We start from the raw sequence: 26,170 nt of genomic DNA, 5'->3' as shown, positions 1-26,170 counted from the left end.
GGACGTCCAAGCATGATACAGAACTTTTAGTGCACAAGAGGCAGCAGCGTCCACACGGTGACAGTGTGCAGGACTGTGTGCTGTACATTCAAACCATGGCTTGCTGCGCACAAAATGGCCATGTAGACAAGCCCCCAGGCTCCCCAAACACACTGAAATTTGGGGTGGGGGGTGCCTAGCTCCCTTTGTGTGTATAAAGCTGTGGTTTCACCAAATGTACGCTGAATGAGCATGACTGCTAGTGGCAAGGCAAAACCAGCTCGGTCAGTGTTTAAAACCATGTTGTTAGATAGGAGGAGGAGGAGGATTAGGTGCAGGGAACTAAGACCTGCAGTCGGGAAGGCCCAGATCCACCAAGACACTTCATGGCTAAGTCCCAATTTCAGGCATCACGGCGAGCCACAAAACTCCTGCTCTGCTATCACCTAACCCTGTAGATATCTACACTCACTGAGCGCCTCTGTGTTCAGGATACAAGTTCCCTCAGTGCTGAAGTTTCTAACCCTGGGCACGTGCACTGCTGCCCCGCGCTAGCTGTCCAAATACTGATCTCTTGCTTCAGCCCCAGAGCGACCCACGAACTGGGGGAAGACAGGAAAAGGAGCTGGTTCAAAACCTAGCCAGAGGAGAAGGTTCCTTCACACCTTTCAGCCTAGTGGTTAGAGCACTCAGCCCCAGTGTGAAAAGCCCAGGTTTAATTGTCTCCTTGGCCCAAAGGATTTGACCTGGGGGCTCCTACTTCTCAGGAGGGTGCCCTAGTCACTGAGCTATGGGATAATCTGATGGGGCTCCCTCAATCTCTCCTGGTGACGCTGTTCAGCTGTGGCTAAGCAATGAGTCACTGGAACAAGGGGACTGGACCCTGGGATCTCCCACCTCTCTAATCACTGGACTGCAAACTCCTTCTCACCACCACCTCCTCCTCTGTTTGTTTTGTGTGGAGTGACACAGGCTTCATACACGTACAGCTTTGGATATGATGAAACTCTAGTATCACAGGGGACTAGCTTGGATGCACAGTAGTGAAAATCTCAGTCTTTGTGTGGACCCAGAAACGACTTAGGCACCTAAGCCCCCTGACTCTAGGGGAGGGGTTCCCTAGCACTAGGCAGAGCTAGGCTGGTGCCTCCCTGCAGCCTGGACCAGGCACCTACCTCTGTGAGGGGGGAAGGGCTTAGCACCTACTCCACTGATCAGCATCTCCTCTTGGCTGGCTTAGGCAGCTCCTTGCCTAGCATGCTAGCTTGGTGTGTCACATTCCCATGCCTGTTTCTGTCCATGCATTGTATAGGGAGTGAGGCGCTTAACTCGGGCTCCTGTGGATCTCACTACTGCAACCAAAAGTTAGGTGTTGCGACATGCAATGTCACAACGCCTAACTCCTTTGTGAATCTGGGCCTAAGGCATTTTCAGGGCAAAAGCAACTAACTTTACAAATACCACATGTTTTGCTCTTATAGGCCATGCCATGGAACTCTTTATCTTCAGTAACTGTCTATACAGACACATCTACACATGCAACCCACACTTACCAGCGTGGTGCCCTGCCCAGCTCTAGGGATGGACATACCGTACATAGAGGTTGACGAGCCTGCTACAGCCTGGGCTAAGAAAGGTGGGTCTTTTGGCTCAGGCAGGAAAGAACTGTGCTTTTAGCTCTGGAGGAGGCAGGTTCAGCTCCCACGGAGGGGCTCTACCATTCTTGTGGAAGTGGGCGGGGGGGTGCCACAGGAAGGGGCTACATGCAGATACGGGTTTGGATATGAAATTCTTGTATCACAGGAGACTAGCTTGGATGCACAGCAGTGAAATTCTCAAGCCCAGACACTACATCAGCCCTAACGTGAAAGTTTAGGTGCAATTTAAGTGCATATTTCTATGTAGGAAGATCAGGCTTGGAGTCAGCTTTGGCCTCCGGATCCTTGTCAAAGTGGCAAGTAGTCCTGTCCTGAGAAATCTACATGTACATTCCAGAAACAGAGACGCAGCAAGAGACTGAAGATACATCTGCAACAAACAATAGCTACGAAGAGACACTTACGTCTTCAATGCGCCAGTGCTGCCCACATCGGCATCCTGTGTGTGAGAGGGAATCAGACCAATCAGCTACTGGTACAGTCACAAAAACAACACTAATGATAACGCACCAGAACCTCAGCTGGGGTGGATCAGCACAGCCCCAGCGACTCCGATGGAGTGACAACCGATCCTCCCCAGCTGTGGATCTGGTCCCATGGAATTGGAGCTACAGCTCATTTACATCAGCTGGGGACCTGGTCCCAAACTTCCTGGTTCTGTAAAAAATGACTTTGTGAAACAACATTCTAAACCAGATTTTTGGTCAGTCTGAAAAATGGTCAGTGCAGGACCAGACTGGAGGGACATAGCTGGTTTTAACCAGCCATTACCCAACCCTTGTGCCAAGACTGACAGACCTTGCCCCAACCTTGCTCTAATTTAAGACCAGTTCCTACAGCCTCACAGCACTTTTCTGTCAAGCAAGACTCAGCTGTGTCGCAGCATTGCCCTGTTTTGCAGTGGCTTGGAAATGAGGTGGCATAGGAACACCTCCATATGTAGACACCATTAGGGTTAAGCCAAATGACTGCCTCTTAGAAAACATACCTTGTATTACAATAATGAGGCATTTAAAAGCAGCCAGGGAAAATATTGATATTAAGTTTTTCTGAGACTTACTCCACAGTTTTTCTCCAGGATTGTGTTTCCAATTCGTCACATCAAAGAGAAGGTCGCCCGGCATGGTCGGAAGGTAGGTCCCCTGGTAAACAAACCACAGTTGGACACCTTTACTACAGCACTGGGGCAGAGCAGAAGAAAGAGGTCATGGAGCAGGTCCTCAAGGAATCAATTCTGAAGCACTTAGAGGAGAGGAAAGTGATCAGGAACAGTCAGCATTGATTCACCAAGGGCAAGTCATGCCTGACTAATCTAATTGCCTTCTATGACGAGATAACTGGCTCTGTGGATGAAGGGAAAGCAGTGGATGTGTTGTTCCTTGACTTTAGCAAAGCTTTTGACACGGTCTCCCACAGTATTCTTGCCAGCAAGTTAAAGAAGTATGGGCTGGATGAATGGACTATAAGGTGGATAGAAAGTTGGCTAGATTGTCGGGCTCAACGGGTAGTGATCAATGGCTCCATGTCTAGTTGGCAGCTGGTATCAAGTGGAGTGCCCCAGGGGTCGGTCCTGGGGCCGGTTTTATTCAATGTCTTCATAAATGATCTGGAGGATGGTGTGGATTGCACCCTCAGCAAGTCTGCAGATGACACTAAACTGGGAGGAGTGGTAGATATGCTGGAGGGTAGGGATAGGATACAGAGGGACCTAGACAAATTGGAGGATTGGGACAAAAGAAATCTGATGAGGTTCAACAAGGACAAGTGCAGAGTCCTGCACTTAGGATGGAAGAATCCCATGCACCGCTACAGACTAGGGACCGAATGGCTCGGCAGCAGTTCTGCAGAAAAGGACCTAGGGGTTACAGTGGACGAGAAGTTGGATATGAGTCAACAGTGTGCCCTTGTTGCCAAGAAGGCCAATGGCATTTTGGGATGTATAAGTAGGGGCATTGCCAGCAGATCGAGGGAGTGATCGTTCCCCTCTATTCGACATTGGTGAGGCCTCATCTGGAGTACTGTGTCCAGTTTTGGGCCCCACACTACAAGAAGGATGTGGAAAAATTGGATAGAGTCCAGCAGAGGGCAACAAAAATGAATAGGGGACTGGAACACATGACTTATGAGGAGAGGCTGAGGGAACTGGGGATGTTTAGTCTGTGGAAGAGAAGAATGAGGGGGGATTTGATAGCTGCTTTCAACTACCTGAAAGGGGGTTCCAAAGAGGATGGCTCTAGACTGTTCTCAGTGGTAGCAGATGACAGAACAAGGAGTAATGGTCTCAAGTTGCAGTGGGGGAAATTTAGGTTGGATATTAGGAAAAACTTTTTCACTAGGAGGGTGGTGAAACACTGGAATGCGTTACCTAGGGAGGTGGTGGAATCTCCTTCCCTAGAAGTTTTTAAGGTCAGGCTTGACAAAGCCCTGGCTGGGATGATTTAGTCGGGGATCGGTCCTGCTTTGAGCAGGGGGTTGGACTAGATGACCTCCTGAGGTCCCTTCCAGCCCTGATATTCTATGATTCTATGAAGGGCTTGTGGATAGAGCGTTGGATGGGGATTCGGGGGATATAGGTTTGGTTCTTGGCACTGCCCAAATGCACAGTGGCTAAGATCAGAACCTCATTGTATCGCACAGACATGAAGTGACTAAGACTGGGGTTCTGTTTGGGGAAGGCGCTGCACAGATGCCCAGTGACTAAGATCAGAACTCATTGCACCAAGCGCTGGACAGACACACAGCAACCAAGATTGGGACTCTGTTGTGCCAGGTGCCCACAGACACATAATGAGACAATCCCTGTCCCAATGAGCTTACAATATAAATAGACAAGAGGTGAGAGGGGAAACTAAGGATAAGAAAGGTGCAGTGACTTGCCCAAGTCACCCAGGGAGTCTGTGGCAGAGCTGGGAACAGAACCCAGGAAACCTGAGTCTTAGTCCAGTGCCCAATCCCCTCGATGACACCGCCCCTCTGAATGCATAATAAAATACCGGTACGGAATCATAAAGCAAAATGGTCCTGTCAAAGTGCTCAGCCTCCAAAGCAGGCTGCTGGCTAGGCCACATCAATTCTCACAAGGGGTGTGTCTTATTTCCCTTTGAGAGACAAGCTGGGTGGCATAACATCTCTTATTGGACCAACTTCTCTTGGGGAGAGGCATGATTTTGACTTGTCTTGTTCACCAACGGAAGTTGGTCCAATGCAAGATATTACTCCACCGACCTTGTACAACTTACTTACCTTTGATATGCGACACCCCTCTATGGCACTCTGTCAATAAAAGAAGCTGTTTGTGCTACATCAACCTAGCTTCTTGCCATATTCTCCCTTTTCGTCCCAAGTGCAGATTTTCATTCCCGTGTGCTATGTGGCTTTCTCAGCCTGAATAAAGACAGTATTCGTCCCCTGGGAATCTGGTGCCAGAACTTGGAAAGCTGATTAGATGAGCGCAAAGGGAAAGAGTCATCGATGCTAAGACCAGGAGGGACCTTTCTGATCACCCAGCCCGCCCTCCTGCATAGCACAGGCCAGAGAATCTCATGCAGCGATTCCTGCATCTAGCCCAGTGATCTGTGCAAATTGTGATTTCCCATTTGATTTCAACAAGAAAATCTAATTTTATCAGGTGACAATAATATAATGTTTCATTGCAAACAGACACACACAGATGGTCAGGCCTGCAGGCAGCTAATCCAGGGCGCCAAACGGGTAACTGTTTGAGATTCTCTGGCTTGGGTTATGAGGAGGTCAGACTAGATGGTTATAATGGTCTCTTCTGGCTTGAAATTCGATGAATACTATTTCCCTGGAGCCCCCAGAACCTCAGGCAGGTGCTGACATGCACATATCCCCAGCATTCGTCATTGTAGAGGCGGGGAAATGCAAATAGTGACTTTGGGGGGGCTTGGAACAGAAAAGCCAGTCTCTGGTTAGTGACTGAGTTAAGAGAAAGGGATGAGACTCAAAAGCAAAGTATGGTGCAGGTGAGATGGCCATGATTTCAGATGATTTCAAACATATCTGTATTTCTAGGGACTGATCGTAAGTTCCTCCTACACCCAAAAGCTGCTGTAACTGACACTGCAGACAGATGTAGTCCCCAGCCGGTGCTAGGTTTAGGGCTGGTGGTGTCAAGAGGATGAGGGCACTGACGCCACAGAGCTGCCGAAGCAGAGGAAGGATACACTCACTCTTTGCAGAAAAAGCTTTTGACTCACCTTGACAGCGCTGGGCTGGAAGCAGATGGATTTGAACAGCTCGGTGAGTGGGTTCTGGGACAGGGTCAGCATGAGAGCAGTATGCAGCACCACTTCCAGCAAGGTTGCGTTTTCCTGGCTGCTCACGTCACTCATGATCTTTTCCAATTTGTTTTCTATGGATTCTTCTGATGGCAGCGATGCTTGTAGGAGTCTCTCCATGTGCTTTATAATGGCCTAAATGACAAACAAATAAAACAGAGAGGGGTTTAATGGGTTCCACTTTTCACATTTCATTCCAGAGGGTCACACCGATCTCTGTGGTGTTTCATAATCAGGGTGAAATTCAGCACAAGACCAAGGTGTGGTGTTCAGTGATTGCTCAGTGCATAGAAGCTTGTTCTATGTCTGGTTCCAACTGGCTGTGATAACAACAAGAGATTCACAGCACCTCTCCTGAGACTCTGTCTGGGAAGCTCAGTCCCTAAAGGCACATGCCCTATAACTACTTTAGGCACCAGTTAAGTCCCATTCAGATCCTACATGGCAGATCCTCTGCTGGTGTATAAATTGTGCTGGCTCTCTGTACAGGGGTGAATTTCACTTGTACAGAATCACAAACCAAACCGTGTTCCATTAAAATAGAAAACAGACACTCACTGTTAGTTGCTTGGCTTCTTCAGAGTCTGTGTTTTTACTGTGGCCTCTTGCTTTTTCTATAGTCACAAGTATCAGTGGTGTATTGGAGCTCATTTTTATGTCCTAAAGAAATAAATACTTTTGTTATTACAAAGCTGTTCATGTACCATTTATGTACTTATTTATTAAGGTACATCATTCTACACCGAGAGGTCACTAATGAATCCTATTAGACCAGTTACATTTGAAGGCTAATCAAAATGTTTTTCATGTATTTTATTATTATTATTCTCATTTTATGTATTGTTTTATTATTTGTATTATGGCAGTGTCTAAAAGCCCCTGTCTTGATTGGGGCCCATAGTGCCAGGCATTGCCCAGACACACAGCGACTGACATCAGTGCCCCATTTGCATTGGGTGCTGCACAAATACAAAAGTCTGGACTACACTATAGACCTAGATCAGTATAACTATGTTGCTCAGGGTGTGAAAAATACCCCCCCATAGCGACGTAATTATGCCGACCTAACCCGCCATGTAGACAGCGCTATGTCAGCAAGAGAGCCTCTCCTGCTGACGTAGAACCACCTGTTGGGGAGGTGGATTAACTACACCGACGGGCTCTCCCGTCAGTGTATAGCATCCTCATTAATGTGCTACAACAGAGCTGCAGCTCTACCGCTACAGAGTTTTAAGCGGAGACCTGCCTACAGGAGTTGAGATCAGCACCCCATTGTGCGAGGTGCTGGACAGACATGTACTGAGAGACTGTCTCTGCCAGAGCCGTCCCTTGGGTATGGCGAATTGGGGCGACTGCCCCGGGCCCCACGCTTGGATAAAATCGTGAGAAGGCGGGCGGAGAGGTGAGGTGGGAAGCGGGCGGACGAGCAGGGTGACGAGGCGAACGGGGAGGCGAGCGGCAGGAGGACAGCTGGGAGGGGGGTGAGGAGGCAGGCAGTTGGGGGGGGAGGGTAAGGAGGTGAGTGGTGGCCAACCCCTTTCAGAACCTCCCCCTTTCCCCAGCATCTCCTGCCTGCCGGCGGGCCCCAGTCAATCAGTGCCTCCCTCTCCCTCTCAGCGCCTAACGCGGATCAGATGTTTCACCCATGGCGTCAGGAGGTGCTGAGAAGGAGGGGAGAGGTGCGAGGGTGCAGCATGCTCGGGGCCGGGGGAAGGGGGTAGGGACTGGGCAGGGAAGAGGTGGACCAGGGATGGGAAGAGGCAGGGTGGGGTGGGGTGGGATCAGGAAGAGGCAGGGCAGGGGGAGCATCCCCCAGCAGATTAGAAGCTCAGCGCCTATGTCCTGGGCCCTGCATCTCCCTAGGGACAGCCATGGTCTCTGCCACAAAGAGCTCTCAATCTAAATACCAAAATCATTTTGAAAGTAAAACTCAAAAGCACAAAGGTAATATTTTAGCAATTCCATGTGTGGGAACATTTTTTTGCTTATCAGGAAGTACAAAATTGCTTTCATGTGAATACAAAGCTCTTGAATTTACCATCCCATAGAAAGGAGATGAAAACCATTCATACAGTTTCTGTTAAGCATAAAATTCTGTCACCTTTGGAAGTCGCTTACCTGTGAAGTCTCAATCCCTCTGGGTAAAATCCACTGCTCTTGCTGAAGAATCTGCTGCATTATGTTCATCCCATAGAAATTACAAAGATTTCTAATAAGGAATATTTGAGGCCAAGGTGTTTGGGCCTTTTCAACCAGATTTTTCATTGAATTCACAAGCTGGGACTGTTTCTCTGCAGTTTCAGCACTGGTCCCTGTATTCTGGTCTGCAGCTGCCAAGCAGAGTTCAGTATTAGCCCCAAACCAATGCAATATTGCTGTCTAGCTTCACAGTTGTTCAAAGCTCATATGCAATGAAATCCCTGCAGTAATGTTACCATAGTATTTAAGATAAAAGCGAAAAAAGGAGAAAGTCAAGAAAGACGCCATTTGAATAGATACACTTCATCTGAACCAGAAGGAACAGTCCTTCCATTAACCCTTCTGAAGTGAAGATTTACAGGTATAAAATGCAATACCACCTCCCAGTAGAAAATTGCTTCATGGATAAAATTCACCCTGTAGGACTAAATGTGGCCACCATTAATTTTATGGCAACAGCGAGTTTGGTCTGGCAGAACCTACAGCATTCAGAGAGGTCAGATACTTTTACAGAGTCACCAATTCTTAGGTAAAAAAGGCCCATTGTGTCCATCCAGTCCACCTCCTACATAATCTTGTAAATCAAGATCGGATATTTTTCTTAAAGCTCTGCTCCAGGAATTATTTGGGGGAAGTTTTGTGGCTTATGCTGTACTAGATGATCACGGCTGCTACTCTGAAACCTGTCATTATGCAAGGTACTGCATTTAGCCGTATGGAGTGGAAATCTATCAACTGCATGAAAAAAACTTGTACAGATACAAATGAAGGGATAAACACCCATTTTTTCATGGTCTGTGGGTATAAAAACTTCCTCACTGTATTTTCCACTTTATTCATCTGATGAAGTGAGCTGTAGCTCATGAAAGCTTATGCTCAAATAAATTGGTTAGTCTCTAAGGTGTCACAAGTACTCCTTTTCTTTTTGAGAATACAGACTAACACGGCTGCTACTCTGAAACCTGTCATAGATGATCACAATAATCTCTTCTGATCTGTGAATCTATGAATAACCCGGGCCAGAGAATTTCCCCCAGTGATTCCTGCATCTGGCCCAATAACTCCTGGCTGAGCTACAGCAGCGCTTTGAGAAAGAGAAATCTATTCTTGATGTAAATACTTTAAAAATATTTAAAGAAGCTTTTACCCTATCTTTTAATTTGGTGACCTCATACCAAGTGAGATTGGGAGGAAAGATCATTTCATGAAAGTCAGCTGGGTAAATGTGCTGGCCATACAGAAGTGGGACACTTATTATTGTAGGTACCACACACTTCTGTACATCTTGCCATTTAAAGTTGTAATTTTCAGTAATGATCAGAGTTTGTTGGAAAATGGAATTTCTGTTCTGTGGGAAATTCTCACATTTCTAAATTTGTATTGTTCAAATCATGAAGAAAAGTCAAAATTTCGAAATATTTCATGTATGAAATATTCCGATTCAGAAACATCTGTAAGCAGGGTCTGAATGAGCTCTCCCCTGACATCGAGCGGTGAGTTGGGGAAGAGGACTTCAGGAGCCGACTTTGTTTGCATGGACACACCCACTCTGCCTAGGTGCGCAGCATGATGGAGCCGCTTTGCCCAAATGATCAATTTTAGCTGGTGCTGGGTTGCAAATCACTTTGGTTTTGGGTGCAGGAGTGATAAAGTGTTGGCATCCTTGTTGTGTGCATAAAGGGCAGAAGATCTGTGCTTGGCATACCCTGATTGAGGAGTTCTCCCTCAAATGAACTGCATTTGCTAAGCTGTGGTAGAGGTGCCAAAGCCCAGTGCAGAGGTGAGAGAATGAGGACAGGTGTCTGTACATGGTGGCGTGGGCTCTAAGGGTCCTAGACACCATTTGTCCTTCCCCCGCTCCACTGTTTAATGACAGAGCTCATTAAGATTCAGTTGAGAGTCTTTTGTTTTGGATCCCTAGAGCTGAAATCACTGATAACCAGGTCCAAGCTTTAGAGCTGCTATGGGACAGCGTCTCTGGTAAAAGTGACTGCCCAGCCTGCCCTAGCAATGAGGCTCCCCCTGTAACAGCTGAAATCACTGAGAGCTGTGTTAAGTGGGGGGACCTCAAGATATTTCAGAGGTTGCACTAGAGGGCAGTGGTGGAATGAGTGATGGCAGAGCAGCTGATATAGGAGTGAGCAGCTGACAGAGTGACCAATAGTGGAGTGAGCTTGCGGAGTAAGCGGCTGATGGCGCACTGAGCAGCAGCAAAGTGAGTGGCTGATGGTGGAGTGATAGCTGAGGCATTGCCCAGTGCCTTCTGCCCCATGGGTGGGAGGTGAACTCAGGCGAATGCACCTCTGAAATCTTGGTCGTCAATGACCAGGGACAACAACTGTGAGTTGGGCACCCAGAGGTGGTGTTAGGATATAGATATTCAGGCCTGTCTGTAAAGGCCTGTACTCTAAGAATTTAGGTGTATTCTTATCACTTGGCTAGTTATAGAGGTACAAAAGAAAGAATCAAAATCACTGTCTGCCAGTGTAAGGTCCTTCTCTTACTGTGACAGTCTGAGGCCCTGTTCTTTGGCTAACGCCTTTGGCTAAGCAACAGAGGCAGCCATAAGATGGGAAGCGACCGGTCATATCCTCACATTCCAAACTAGTCACATTGAAAGAAGGTGCTATTGGGCTGTTAGGAATACAATCCTGTCCTGATAGTGCCTGTCACCTCCAGAGAAAGGGAAGTGCCTAGAAGATGTAAAAGGAAACTTAGTTTGATAGCATCCTGTCTGGCAAGAACTCACTTATCAATAGCTGGGATGTGAAATCCTCACTTCTGTATTGTTCTGTCATTATAGTTCCCACTTTGCTATTGTTTGTCTGTATAATCTCTGTCTGGTTCTGTGATTGTTTCTGTCTGCTGTATAATGAATTTTGCTGGGTGTAAACTAATTAAGGTGGTGGGATATAATGGGTTACATAATCATGTTACAATATGTTAGGGATTGGTGAGTTAAATTTCAGGAAAATGATTGGTTAAGGTATAGCTAAGCAGAACTCAAGTTTTACTATATAGTCTGCAGTCAATCAGGAAGTGGGTGGTGGGAAATGGGAACAGGGAATGGGGGTAAGGAAATTGAAATAATGTTTTGCTAAAGGGGGAACAGGGAATGGGGGTGGGAAACTGGAATCATGTTTGGCTAAGGGCAGGAATGGGAACAGGGACACAGGTGTAAGGCTCTGTGGTGTCAGAGCTGGGAAGGGGGACACTAAGGAAGGAAACTGGAATCATGCTTGCTGGAAGTTCACCCCAATAAACATCAAATTGTTTGCACCTTTGGACTTCGGGTATTGTTGCTCTCTGTTCGTGCGAGAAGGACCAGGGAAGTAAGTGGGTGAAGGAATAAGCTCCCTAACAGGTGGTGTGTAATTTTCCCAGATTCCTTGGTGGGTGCTTGAGCCAGTTCTGTAATGTATCATCAGAAGGAAGCCCTAGATATTGAACCTGGCTGGCCCTTATTGCTGCCAACTCCAGCTGGCAGAACGGTTACACATAGAAATTACTCTGGACAAACACAACTCTTAAAGCAAACAACATCCATGGAGCTAAATGGTTCTCTAACCAATCTTTCCTGATGTCCAGTACAACTGGAAAACAGTTAGAAACTCCACTTACCACTTGGCAGCTGTCTGCCAAGCACAGATGCAACGTTACTGATGGTGAGTCGGAGCTTAGCAATGAACTGCAGGTTTTCAATGCTGGTGAGAGTGGCAGAGCTGGGAGCAGACAGAACTGCAATGGAGAGCAAGTGCTCCGAATGCTGGCTGGCGTCTTCTTCATAGGAGGAATACATAAAATCCTGTTCAAGAAAGAATTTTAAAAAATGTAAAGTAGTGAAGAGATAGTACTTCTGTGTAAAGGAGATGCAGTTGGTTGGGCCATCTGTATTTTTGTGACTCAACTTTTCCTTTCCCCTCACACCACACAGCAGACAATAACCTTAAAGGCTACAAAATATAAAATTGTTCTGAACCTGATCATTTTGAAATAATGCCACTGGATTAAAAATAACAGTCTCCCATCTGCCTCTCCCCACCTTGTATCTACCCCGCCATCTTCTGCTCCAGCCCCTCTCCCCGCTTCCCAGCTCCTAAGAGCCTCTGGGTAAAATTTTCAAAAATGCCAACGTGATTTAGGAGCCAAAGGTCACTTAAAGGCTGTGGGACTTAGGTTCCTAAATGACTTAGGCACTACTGAAAAATTTCCCCTAAGTCTCTTTGAAAGTCAGTGAGATTTAATCTCCTAAGTACTAAGTTATTTCTGAAAATGGGAGAACTGGCCATTAATTGTGTTTCTCCTTTTCTGGGTGCCCAACATGAGGTACCTGGGTCTGACTTGTAGAAATGCTGAGTGCTCACAGCTGCAACTGAGGTCAACGGGAGCTGTGTATGAACTGTGATAAAGTTCCTCCTCTACCTTGGTGGGTCGTGTGTTTATTGGCAGATTTTGCTCGCCTCAGAGATTCACAGTAGCCCTCAGTTTGGCCACTTTCGTGGCTCAAATCTGCCATTCACTCAGGTAACCTCATCACTGGCCAGCATGGGGGAAAAAAAGAGTAAGAACAACCCCCGCAGTTTCTGATGATCCACCTTGTGGGTCGGGGAACAGCCCAGAGAACTCCCCTCTGGTGGAAGCTCCTGTGTTGGATCAGGAGTTGCAAGGTTTAGGGGTAACTCAGGCCCGCTCTCTACCCTGGGTTCCAGCCCAGGACCCTGCGGACTACAGCTGTCTAGAGTGCCTTCTGGAACAGCTGCGCAACAGCTACAATTCCCTGGGCTACTTCCCCATGGCCTCCTCCCAACCCCTTCTTTGTCCTCACCACAGGACCTTCCTCCTCATGTCTGTTAATGCTTGTACTCCTCAGTCCTCCAGCAGCATGTCCTCTCACTCCCAGCTCCTTACACACACCTCACTAACTGGAGTGAGAGCCTTTTTAAACCAGGTGTCCTGATTAGCCTGCCTGCCTTAATTAGTTCTAGAAAGTTCCTGAGTGTTCTGGAATAGTCCCTGTTATTTTATCCAGGGAAAAGGGACCTGCTTAACCTGGAACTAATGTATCTACCTTCGACCACTCTCTTGTAGCCATATCGCCTGACCCTGTCACACAACATAAAAAATGCTATAAAATGCTAAGTACTCTGCTTGTCAGTCCCTGAGGATCTAAAATTGGGCACCCAAAATTAGTGGAGATGTTTCACAATTTGGCCTTAATCTCTCTGTGTCTCAGTTCGACAGCTATAAAATGGACAAAATAATATTACCTAATCTCACAGGGGTGTAGTGAAGATCAATTTTGTGAAGATCAATTCATTAACGTTTGTGAAGCACTCTGATACCATAGTGAGAACACCTCAGTAGTAATAATTTTGTATTCAGAGCAGGGTCTGGATGGTGTGCAGAGAATAAGCTAGGGCACCTAGTACAATGGATCATAGTCCATGACTAATACTCCTAGGCACTACAATAATACAAATAAATAAATAAATACATAAATAATAAGAAAAATATTGAGTAACTATTCATACAGTGAATGAGGCAGGGATTCTGTGGAAAAAAATAGTATGTGATTATGTAATTGCAGACTATACCATAAGGAATATGACAGAACACATGAGGATCAAGTGAAGACTGCACAGGTAACCTTAGTTTTAGCATTTCCTAACATTCAAGTACTTGACTTTGCAACCTTAAGTGTTCTTTTAACATAGTTATTATGGATGTAATAAAACATCTACATTTATCCACAGACACCCCACTCATGGGACTCACCTCAAAGCAGCGTACTGCCATGAAATAGAAATCATCACGACTGCTTTGATTTAATGATAACGCTTCCTCCATCCTGGAGAGATACCCTTCCAGGTGTTCCTTCACATCGTCTAGTCTAGGAGGAAATGGACGTAACTTATAAAACTGAATATACCCATCGTGAATCTGTGAGTGAAATATAGTTAATATAGTTAATCTGGCTGGGAGGAAGCGCTGGAACTAACCTGCACCGAAGCAGCATTTTCAAAAGGGAGGACTTGACAGTAGGACTCGGGTCCATGCACTCTTCAAAGGGCGACAAGTCACTCGTTGGTTTGTACACTGAAACCAAAGAGTAGAACGGATTACTTTTTTCTTTTTGAGCATGAGACCAGATCCGCATCTGGTGTGAATCAGCCACAGCTACACTGGAGCCAATGGGTCAAATCCCCATCTGGTATGAATTGACCCTATCTACACTGGAGCCAACGGGCCAGGTCCCCAGCTGGCGTCAATCGTCCGAAGCTCCACTGGAGTTAATGGGGCTAGACCCCCAGCTGGTGTGAATTGCCCTAAATTCTCCAACACCAGAGGGCACACAGGAAGAACCACATATTTAGCGTTTGTTTTTTTCAGTCTCATGATTTTAAAGTCACTGTCATGAGTTTTGGGGCCTGACTCGGGATATCTGAACAACTGGGATTGGCGGGATCGAGCCGTTCCCGTGTTACACACATCACTCACCCTTTCTAACCCCTTGATGTTCTGGGTTAGAAGGTTTGCAAGCCACGAACTTAATCAGTTGTTTGATGATCTCTGCAGATGGTGGGATTTTGTCCCCAAAACAGTAACTACTGACAAATTCCACAAAGAAGGAGTTGCATTTCCTCCTGAATTTGTTGTGATTTGCAACTGCCTCCCTAGGGCAAGAAAAAGATTATTTTTTAAAATGTCACTGTTTTAATATACAATGTAGCAGACAAAATCATAATGGCTGGAAGATGAATCTAAATATATTGAGAGTGGAAAAAAGACAAAAAAAATTAACCGTGAGGGTGAGTAACCATTGGAACAAATTACCAAGGGAAAAAGAGGTTTTGCCATCATATAAAATCTTTAAATCAAGACTGAATGTATTTCTGAAAGATCTGCTATAGCTCAAGCCAAAGTTATGTGCATGATGTAGAAATCACTGGGTGAGATTCTCTGGCCTTATGATCTAATGGTCCCTTCTGGCCTTAAAAATCTATGAATCTACAAATCTCTCTGTGCTGAAACATGCACATAGCTCCACAACTGCTGCTAAAGTTAAGAGGATTTGGTGTGTGTACCGAGAGTAGACTTCTGTTCTGCAAACAGGGCCTTGCCATCGAACAGGAGGTCCTACAAGGAGGTCTGTGCCTCACTGGACAGCCCAGACAGCAGAAGCCAAGACACCCTTTTCATGGACACCGCAGAGGCCATAGACCTTGCAGCCGTATCCGCAGCATCCGACGCTGCTTGCAGGGTTGCCCTGGCAGCCGCTGTATCCTCCTCCACCAGAGCTTTGAACTCCTTCTTGTCACACTCCTGGAGGGAGTCCTTGAATTTGGGTAGAGAACCCCACAAATTGAACTCATACAGACCCAGGAGAGCCTGATGGTTCGCCACACTTAACTGGAAACTCGAGGATGAATAAACCTTCCTTCCAAATAAGTCCAGCCTCCTTCAGTCTTTATTTTTCGGAGTAGGGGCTGGTTGGCCCTGCCTCTCCCTGTGGTTGACAAACTCAATCACCAGGGAGTTGGGGGCAAGGTGGGTGTACAGGTATTCATGCCCCTTGGCGGGCACAAAGTACTTCCATTCTGCCCTCTTAGACATGGGGGGCAAGGAAGCCGGGGCTTGCCACAAGGCATTTGAAATTTTTGCCATCCCTTCGTGGAGTGGGAGGGCCACCCTGCCCGGTACCAAAGCCAATAGGACGTTGAAGAGGGAGTCCGAGGGCTCCTCCACCTCCTTGGCCTGAAGGTTGAGACTTGATGCCACCCTTTTCAATAGCTCTTGGTGGGCTTTAGAGTCCTCCTGCAGAACAGAGGGAGGAGGGGCCGTAATTGCCTCATCAGGGGAGGATGAGGATGCGGGTGCGGTACTCTGTGTACCCACCGGTACCGGAGGTCCCACCACTTGGTCGCCCTCCGGGCACGGAACTGAAGATGCATGCCCCACTGACTCCTTTCTGGGAGGCTGGGAAGGGGAGGCCAACTGTCTTTCCAAGGCTTCGGCCACTGAGCGAGCCCCCACTGGGGGCTGCATCGGGGGCCACGGGGCCCATTGGTACCACGGGGCCGGCCAAGGAGCCCGGTGCCACTGCGCCTGCTGTGGCACCGGTGGAGCAGGCTGTTCAGCCGAACTAGCCTGTCCCATCGACGGATGGCTACGAAGGGAGGCCGGGCTGGCGTACGACCTGCCTCTATCCCTGGACCGGGAGGAGCAGTGGCGTCGGGAATGGTGCCAACCACGAGACCGTGATCCCGACATGGAGGAATGGTACTGCCAGTAGCAGCTGCTCTGTGATCGGCTCCAGTGGGCGGATTCGTGCCGGCGATCGATGCCCGGGACTGCAGGAGCGGTGCCGCAGAGGGCTCCTGGGGCGAGACGATGAGCAGGAACGGTGTCGATGCCCGTATCGCGATGGGCTACGGTAGCCTCTCTGAGACGAGGACCTCCGATGCTATCTGTCTCAGTCTCGACAGGGCCCGCTCCCCTCGCGAGGTCTACGGTCCCTTGAGGCGCAGTGGTGCCTGGAACCCCTGTCAGTCGGAACCCAGCCAGACAACCTGGTGGGGGTCGATGGTGACCGGCATGGACTACACACGGGACGGTCGCTGAGCAGTGAACGGCGTCAGGAACATTCCCTCGACCGCGAATGGTACCGACCAGGAGGCGACTGCGGAGATCCCAGCAGTGGCTTGCCTCTGGACCGGGGAGCCAACATTGGCGGTGCCCCGGGACTGGCAGAGACATAACGTCCTGGGCTGCTTGCAGGGCCTCCGGCGTGGAGGGCACCCAGACATCCGGGGAAGCCTGCGCTGAATGGGCCGGGCTACTCTGCTCAACCTGAGTCGGAGGCCTGGAGGCCGACGGGGACCGAGAACTGCCCAACGTGGGTCTAGTCTCTCCCCTGGTCTTGCTCCAGTGCCTCGGTGGAGAAGACCTCTTCTTAGCCTTCTTGGTGTGCCCCGTGGACGGGGAGCAGTGCCGACTGGTGGAAGGCACCGAAGGGTCACTGCGCACTGACACCGTGGTACCTGGTGCTGACTTGGAGCGGCGCACCGGAGTCAGGGTCAACGCCGACTCCATCAGAATGGCTCGGATCTGAATGTCCCTTTCTTTTTTGGTCCAAGGCTTGAAAGATCTGCAAATCTTGCAGCGATAGCTGAGATGGGTTTCCCCCAGACAGCATAAACAGTCTGCACGAGGGTCACTCACTGGCATTGGCTGCCTGCAAGTGTCACATGACTTAAAGCCCGGGGCACGGGGCATGCCTTGACCCAGGTGCACTAAACTAAACTAACACTAATCTAAACTACTTTAACTTCAGGTACTACTAACTATGAACGAACAAGAGTTCAAGAGGAAAGCTGCAGACAAGCTGGAGTAGAGCAGTTCCAATGCACCTTCACTGGCGGCAAGGAGGAACTGAGGGTGTGGAGAGCACGCAGTGCCCCTTATACTGCGCCATAGAGGCGCCACTCCAGGGGTCGCTAGCGGCACTCCCCTACGGGTACTGCTAGGGGAAAAACTTGGCGAGCACGCACACCTATTGTGGAATACACATGAGCAATCACCCGAAGAAGCAGCAATCATTCTGGACAACTGTCAGTAACTCAGGTTAACAGTTGCTAAACAAGTGTCCCAAATCACAGAGTCAGGCAACTGTACAATACCTGGTGACCTGGGAGGCGGTGGGCGTGTAATCCTCGGGGACGCTCTTCTTGCAGATCTTGCACTGCCTGATGTTCCACTCCCGGATGCACTGAGTGCAGAAAATGTGACCACAGGGCAGCTCAGCCGGGTCAGTGATCTCGTTCTGGCAGCTTTTGCATTTGTTCACACCCTTCCTGAAAGACACCACAAAAGCAAGATGCAATTCACAGGGGTCTGATTCTCCGCTGCCTTGTGCCTTACAGAGTCCATAAAATAAATAATAATGAATAAAGACTTGCATAGCTGGGCCCAAGCTCCACGGCAATATACATAAGCCTGACTGTCACAGAGTGGCTGGCTCCTTTAAATGAAGCAGGTCCTGCGCTGCTCCACCAGAACAGGTGCTTCCAGTTTGGCCAATTAAAATGCAGAGCAGTATCTGGGGCTACAAAGGATCAGGGAGAATCAGAGAGGGAGGACATCCCTGAAGGAAGCTGCAGGAGGTTCCTGGGGAAAGGCCAAAGGCAGAGGAGCAGCAGAAGGGTTCACTGGCTGACCTCCCCAAGCCAAAGAGCCAGGGTCAGAAAGGTTTGAAGGCAAGGGGAGCAGTGGAGGAGCTTACCCACTGACATCGCCACCTACGAGAGCTGGAAAAGTTAGTGTAGTAGGAGGAGTGATGGATGCTCCCTTGGTGAAGATGATCTCCCAGCAGAGAGTCTGGGGGAGTGTGGGTGGGCATTGATACTGGAAAGAGAAGAGTTGCACTCCAGCTGGAAGGGCTGGCGTGGTTTTCCTGGTAGAAGAACAGGAGACAACCAACAAAGAGCCCCAGTGTGGTGGAAGGTGCCAGAGAGTGGTATTTAAGGTCTATATGTACTGTGGGACTCTTGTTCTGGATTCTTTGCACTAGGTTTTTATAATAAATTGGCCCCAAGGAGGAATACTTTTGAGGCAAGAGAGCTGTTGGGGAGTTGTAAGGGGCCTGAGGGGAGAAATGGGGAAATAAGCCTGGTGTGAAGGTACCCAGCCACAAGGGGGCACTGACAGGAGGGGGAGTTGTTCACATCCATGGGGTACATAATGCAAAATGCTTTGTGTATGTGTGGGTATAGCACTGAATGCTGAGTCAGGTATCCCATGGTATGTGGGAGGCTGCAAGCAGGTTTCAGGGGGTCCTCCAAGCAGGGACAGTGTTAGACTCGCTGGGGCTCAGGACAGAAAGCCGAAGCCCCACCACATTGGGCTGAAGCCTGGGACCCTAACTCTGCCACCCAGGGCTGAAGCCAAAGCCTGAGCAGCTTGGCTTCCCGGGGAGTCCTGTGGCATGGAGACCCAGGCAATCGCCCTGCTTGCTACCCCCTAATGTCGGCCCTGGCTTTTATATGCAGAAAACAAGTTATTGTGGCACACGTGGACCATGGAATTTTATAGCATGTTGTGGGGGGACCTCTGAAAGAAAAAGATTGAGAATCCCTGACAATATTTTTGTTAACTTGCAAGTGTAATTAATAGACATATTGCCTGCGAAAGATGCCCTTATTGAAAATTTACCCACAACGGTCTTTTTGCTTGTTTGCTTGACTTACACAAGGTAGGTGGTAGCAGCATTGTTGCAGCATCTCTTCAGCACTTTTGTCACATCTTCAAAAATCTTTGCTGGTTTACCATCTTCAATATCGTACAGTAACTACAGAAAATAAAGCATAATGCATGTCATTGCATTCTAAGTGATACAAGAAGTATTTAAAAAGTTACATTAGCAAAAGCAAGCTCTCAAAAGTTAGGATATGCCAGAATCAAGGTTGCCCATTCAACCTTAACTCTACCCCTTTAGTCTTGTATAAGATCACATAGGAAGTCTAGGGCAGAGCCCAGACTAGATCCCAGGTCTCCTGAGTCCCAGCCCAGAGACTTAAATACACTCCCTCATTCACTGTTCATTCTGTGCATTGAATGAGGCTGGAGTCTGACAGAACCCATAGCACATGATCATGTAATTAAAGATTATATCATAATGCAGAAGCATCGGGGCTGAATTAAGGTTGCAAAGGTTTTCAGAGAGATCTGGGGCCAAACTTTGCAAACTTGGGTGCCCAATATTACACACACATCTCCATCACTGGGAACACCAGCTGAGGATGGCTGGTCAAAACATGTTGTCAACAGAAAATTGGCTTATTTACTGAACAGAAACTTTAATGGGTGTTGTCTGTGTTCCTGAAAAAAACTCGTTTTTTTGTCAGAAAACCAAAACCCTGAAACCTGGAAATTATATTTTACACTGTAACACCAAGATGCTATTTTGTGTCATCTTAATACCAAAACTATTGAAAATCATAATCAAAACGTGGAAATTTTGAATTTTTCAGCTTTTATTTCAAATTGGAATGAAGCCAAATTTTCAAATCCTGTGCCAAACAGACTTTCTGTCCTGTGCAAGGCTCTAATTCTGGGGTGAGGACTGCAGACGGCCTTAGTGTAGTGTGCACAGGAGATGGGGACGGTAAGTGGGGGAACTGTCCAGGGTCAATGCAGCTTGGTCCACCTGCAGGCTACCTCCTCACCCCTTGTGGGGACACCACGTCCCATGTGGGTGAAGGACAGGGTTGGGTGAATCCTCAACTGATGTGTGAATAATGGATTATTCAGAGCTAGGTGAATAATGGATTTTTCAGTTTGCTGGCAATTCCGAAAAAATTGGGGAAAAATGAGCTTTGTGTCAAATTTGTTTAGTAAGGAACAAAACATTTTGGAGAAAGCCGAAATATTTTGTTTTGATTTCGACCATTTTAGTTGTATTAAAAAGTAAAATTAAAGGAAATTTTGAAATTGAAACAAAAAAATTGAAATATTTTGATTTTTTCCCTGAAATAATTTGGAAAAACTGACATGAAGCATTTTGGTATTGCCAACTCTGCATGTTTCTCCAAAAAAAGTTTTGGATGAAAAAGTTCTTCTAGCGGTCCTCCCGATCTCAGCTGGGTCCTAGGGGGCTGTAGCCTCTCGTTCCATGCGGTTTCAAAGGGGCAGTGGGGCACAATTTTATACACCTACATTCCAGAGGAAGACAAACTGCTTCACAACGAGCTTTAGCAGCTTCTCGTCCATATTGATTTCATCGTGTAGCAGGTGATCGATGAGCAGGTAGACGATGTTGGTACAATTCCACTGGTGTCTGAAAAAGAGACAGAATTGCCTCACTGAGAGTAGCTGCGCCTTGTCTGCTGGGAAAAATAATTCTTCCCCACATCTTTGGACAAAACCAGCCACCTGGAGATAGGAACTGAACATGTAAACCGGTCCTTCAGCTCATAATCCCCTCAGGCTGGGTGTGATGGCTTGCAGTCAGGGACTGTTCAACTGTTACTAGCTCTTCAGGGAAGCTTACAAAATGAAGGGGAAGCTGATACAAGGGGGAATCAAAGGGGGAAAAAACCTTTGTCCTTTCCTCTGCTGTCTGTGTAAAGCTTGGAAAGCCTCGGTGGGATTATGGCCCAGGGTTTCTGAGTGGATTTGCTCTATCTTTGTGGCTAGAACAAGCTCTGGAGAAAGGGCCATGACACGAGTAATATCTGGGGTTTTAATAGGAATGTAGGACTGGAAGGGACAACTTGGGCTGTGGAGTCCAGTCCCTGCTATCACTGGCAACCCTGTCAGATAATCCTTTTCATAAATTTATCAAGCTTCATCTTCAAACCAGTTAGGGTGTTTGCTCCCCACCACTGCCTCTATTGGGGGCTCTATCAGAACCTCCCTTTCTCTGATGACTGGAAACCTTCTTCTCATTTCCAGCCTAATTTCAGCCATGGCCAGTCTGTCCCCATTTGTTCTTGTGCCCACACTGTCCTTTAGCTTCAATAGCTCTTCTCCCTCCCTGGTGTTTACTGTCACCCCTCCCACTCCCAGTGTATTTATAGTGAGCAATCCCAATCCACTCCCAGCCTTCGTTTAGTTAGGCTCAAGAAGCCAAGCTCTTTTGGGACTGGTCTACATTGACGCTGTAAGTTGATCTAAGTTACACTAGTTAAGTTACGTAAGTAATGTAAGTCGACGTACCTTAGGTCAACTTACAGCGGTGTCCACACTATGCTATGTTGCTGGGAGATGTTCTCCTGGTGACATAGCTTCTGCCTCTCATTGAGGGGGATTACAGACGTTGACGGGAGAGTGCTCTCCCATCAATTTAGCATATCTTCAACAGACCTGCTAAATCGATGCCGTTGCATCGATGGCAATGGAACTGATTTAGCATGGCAGTGAAGACAAGCCTTTAGTCTCCTGTCCTCAGATAGGTTCTCTATTCCCCTGAGCATCTCTTTCTCAGTTCCTGTTCCAGATTCTTGTCCCAGCTGGTGAAACCACTCTCCAGCGCACACACCCAATTCTACAATATTAAAATACACATTTCCAAAGGCAGGATTTGCACCAGCAACACAAGTAGCCAGCTGTGTGCAGGTGACATAAAATATTGAACCTTGAATCACAAGATGAGCCTGTTCCATTAATGGCTCTGATCCTCCATAGACTGGTGCCCTGCCTCATTATTTACATACGTGTAAAACATTCCCACTGGTGTGAGGGGGAAGTCTGATGTAGCAGACATTTACATCCAGTCTGCGCAGGTGTAAATAGCATCACAGAGGACGAGGAAGGGGGACATCAGGGACTAGTGACGGGATCTAGGATGTTTACATTTGAATTAATAGAGTAACACAGCTGGCTTTTATCTTCTATGGAGGCCGGCCACTATTGAGGCCATAGCAAACACTGAGCCACCATCTGACAGAGTTGATTGGAACATGGAGGTTTTTCCCCCGTGGAAAATTATGACTTTTCACTGAAAAAACAAACCCCCCAATTTTTTCAGTAACTGAAGTTTTTGGTAAAAAAAATTGCAAAAAATCAAAAAATTTTAAATTTTTAGTTTGCAAGTTTTTCTGTATAAATTCAGAATATTTGGAGAAAATCTGACACTTTTTGCAAAAAAATTGTTTAATGGCAAACCCATCTTTTTGTCTGGGAAAAAAAAGGTTTAACAGAAAATTTTTGACTATTATGTGTTTTAACAAAGTTTATATTCTTTAAAATACATAGACATGATTTTGGTGGGAGGGGGGTAACACTCACAATACGCTCTTCAATAATTTCCTTTTGTTACAGTAAAGTCTCATCTGGTAGTCGTCCAATGTGATCAGCTCCAGAATGTGCTTAATGGACTTGATCCTTTTCAGCCAGCTCAGGCAGGCGTTGAATGGCAGAAGCTCCTTCTCTGTGGGCTGCAGCTGCTTCAGGATGATGCTCATGGCATCAAGAGCTACAAACTAAAATGACATTTAAAAACAGATCCTGTGAGTTTCAGAGCTAGCTATTGTGTTTCAGGGTAGGAAGCATAGAGCAGATAAAATGACAGGGCAGGAGTATCGCTTGCTGAAGAACTGAAGCAACAGAACTGGAGCAGGTTACGAAGGAACGACCTGTGGCTGCCCACACACATATATATATATACGCACACACAGGCAAGACATGATCATCAGCAGGGAGCAGCAAAGACCCTTACCATCTGAGCTAAAGGGATAACCCCATTAATGGCAAGAAAGGAGTAGCAGCCGAGATAAATCACGACTGCTGCACCAGTGTGTTATACATCCAGCTGCCGAGGCAAAGGAACAAGCAGTACCTTAATGGAACAGAGGGAGAGAAATCCCACACTTGTTTACAAGCAGTGCACACCATAATGGAGTGCCACAGAATATCATTCCCCCTCCTCTTCAGGACCTAAGTGCCCTGAGTTGAGGATCTTGTTACTTAACCAAGTTTGAAGCCTGATCTAATTCCCCATGAAATCAATCCACCTTCCCGCTGACATCAAGGGGAGTGGGAGCCAGCCCTTAACCATGGTATTAAACTGGTTCAAGCTTCAACAAGATTTAAGCTGGTTTGGCTTGTTATTGTGGACAAGGCCAGGGCAGGGATAAGCCATTTTTAAAGAGTGGTTAAAACTGGTTTGGATAATACAGCTCCTGGTCCAGTGTTGACAGCACTTGCATCAAACAAAACCAGCTTAAAATTGTAGTGATCATCTCCCAGTGCAATGAATGTTATATGATAAAAAGCACATGTGACTCGGCAGCAGCACTGCTGAGAAGGATCTGGGATTTTTGGTGGATCACAACCTCAACACGAGTCAGCAGGGTGAAACTACTGCAAAAAAAGCAAACGCAGTTTGGGGTTGCAGTAACAAAGGCAGAGCACGCAAGTCATGGGAGGTGATAGTACCGCTCTACTCAACGCTAATTAGGCCTTGGATGGAGTAGTGTGTCCAATTTTGGTCACCAATGTATAGAACGGATGTAGAGAAGTTATGACTATTGGCTCTGTACCTGGATTTCAAATGTTTGCTCCTGGGGTAAGGCCCACAAGGTATTTGCCTACACATCTTGGAAGGGCTATTCAAATTGAGTGGCCCATCAAAAGAACATTTAACTCACAATGGAAGATGCCCATCTACCTTGAATGGACTTTCCTGTGAATGTGCTGTTTGAGATATAGGTAATGGCTTCTACTGCATCCGAGCAGAATCATGCATGGACATGTGACTTGCCCATGTGACTTCAAATACTATCTTGTCACCTGTGATTTTCCACTAGCTGTGCTGAGGGCTTTGTTTGAAACAAGGGGTTTCCCTCCACATAGCAGAAGCTATAAAAGGCCCTCCATTTTGCCTCTTTCCTGCTCCAGCCTCTGGACTATGGACTTATACTAATGGGAGCATTCAAACCAAGGGAATGAGGACCTTTCAAGGATTTGGAAGCAACCAGAGACTTGACTTAGACCAGCAGTTTATTCCATCACTGCTACAATCCTGAACCAAGAACTTTGCATTTATTGTATGTATTTGATTCCTTTAACCAATTTTAACTCTCACCTTTCTTTCTTTCTTTTTATAAAAAAAACCTTTTGATTTTAGCTAACAAAAGATTGGCATCAGCGTGATTTTTGGGTAAGATCTAAGTTATATATGGACCAGGGTGTGTGGCTGGTCCTTTGGGATCAGAAGAACATTTTGTTTGATGAGACTGGTTTTAAAGAACCAATCGTCTTTAAATCCAGTGTTTTTGGTGGTAATACAAGGACTTGTATTACCACCATACAACCCTGATATTCTATGGTTCTATGATTAAAATACCTAAGAAAACTGCGTTCCTGACTTTTTGTTCGCCAGTGTGGTGCAACAGAAGTTTACTTTTGTTGCTGGTTTGGTATATCCTATTGAAGATTAACCACCAGTTTTGGGGTGTATCTGCCCTATTTCTCAGGGGTTTGGCCTGAATTTGGTATTCTCAGTTGTGACCCATGGAGGCACAGTTACAGGCTGCCATAAAAAAAGACGGAGAAAAGTTGTTCTCTCTTGCCAGAGAGGGCAGGACAAGAGGCAATGGGTTCAACCTACAGCATATCAGATTTAGATCAAATCTCAGGAAAAACTTCCTAACTGTAAGAACAGTAGGACAATGGAACAAACGGTCCAGAGATGTCCTGGAAGCTCCTTCACTGTAGGTTTTCAAAAGGAGACTGGATCCATCTGCCTTGGATGGTTTAGGCACAACAAATCCTGCATTTTGGCAGTGGGCTAGACCAGTGGTTCTCAAAGCTGGTCCGCCGCTTGTTCAGGGTAAGCCCCTGGTGGGCCGGGCTGGTTTGTTTACCTGCTGCGTCCGCAGGTTCGGCCGATCACGGCTCCCACTGGCCGCGGTTCGCCGCTCCAGGCCAATGGGGGCTGCGGGAAGGGCAGCCAGCACATCCCTCGGCCTGCATCGCTTCCCGCAGCCCCCATTAGCCTGGAGTGGCGAACCGCGGCCAGTGGGAGCCGCTATCGGCCGAACCTGTGGACATGGCAGGTAAACAAACTGGCCCGGCCCAGCCCGCCAGGGGCTTTCCCTGAACAAGCGGCGGACCAGCTTTGAGAACCACTGGGCTAGACTATATGACCCTTGTGGTCCCTTCTAACCCTATGGTTCTACAGATTCTATGATTGGAAGCGGAGAAATACATGGAGGATTCCTAGAATTAGAGATTACCACTGTGATCACCTAGTTTGACTTCCTGCCTAACACAGGCCATAGGACCTTCCTGAATTATTTCCTCTTTGAACTAGAGCAGATCTTTTAGAAAAACATCCAATCTGGATTGAAAAATTGCCAGTGATGGAGAGTCCACCATGACCCTTAGTAAATTATTCCAATGGATAATTCCTCTCACTGTTAAAAAATTATACCTTATTTCCAATCTGAACTTGTCTAGCTTCAACTTTGAGCCACTGGGTCTTGTTATACTTTTATTTTCTAGACTAAAGATCTAATCATCAAATATTTG

The 26,170-nt window shown here is 47.1% G+C and overlaps 1 protein-coding gene across 1 annotated transcript in view; it reads right to left on the bottom strand.

Annotated features, from left to right (window-relative positions):
- Window positions 1–26,170, bottom strand: part of LOC144266048 (E3 ubiquitin-protein ligase rnf213-alpha-like) — a 181,922-nt gene that overhangs the window by 30,154 nt on the left and 125,598 nt on the right. The window contains exons 44-56 of the mRNA XM_077819190.1: window positions 22,925–23,118; window positions 20,852–20,972; window positions 19,384–19,484; window positions 17,818–17,991; window positions 14,636–14,811; window positions 14,137–14,233; window positions 13,913–14,027; window positions 11,759–11,942; window positions 8,057–8,268; window positions 6,497–6,598; window positions 5,858–6,073; window positions 2,698–2,779; window positions 2,042–2,076 (exon numbers count right to left, since the gene is read on the bottom strand). Coding sequence (XP_077675316.1) covers window positions 2,042–2,076; window positions 2,698–2,779; window positions 5,858–6,073; window positions 6,497–6,598; window positions 8,057–8,268; window positions 11,759–11,942; window positions 13,913–14,027; window positions 14,137–14,233; window positions 14,636–14,811; window positions 17,818–17,991; window positions 19,384–19,484; window positions 20,852–20,972; window positions 22,925–23,118 — 1,809 coding nt within the window. The remainder of the gene's footprint in view (window positions 1–2,041; window positions 2,077–2,697; window positions 2,780–5,857; window positions 6,074–6,496; window positions 6,599–8,056; window positions 8,269–11,758; window positions 11,943–13,912; window positions 14,028–14,136; window positions 14,234–14,635; window positions 14,812–17,817; window positions 17,992–19,383; window positions 19,485–20,851; window positions 20,973–22,924; window positions 23,119–26,170) is intronic.

The sequence above is a fragment of the Eretmochelys imbricata genome, chromosome 6 (genome assembly GCF_965152235.1).
Source record: "Eretmochelys imbricata isolate rEreImb1 chromosome 6, rEreImb1.hap1, whole genome shotgun sequence".
Classification (NCBI taxonomy): domain Eukaryota; kingdom Metazoa; phylum Chordata; order Testudines; family Cheloniidae; genus Eretmochelys; species Eretmochelys imbricata.
Note: the sequence above shows the minus strand (reverse complement) of the source record. Positions and strands in the feature narration are given on the sequence as shown.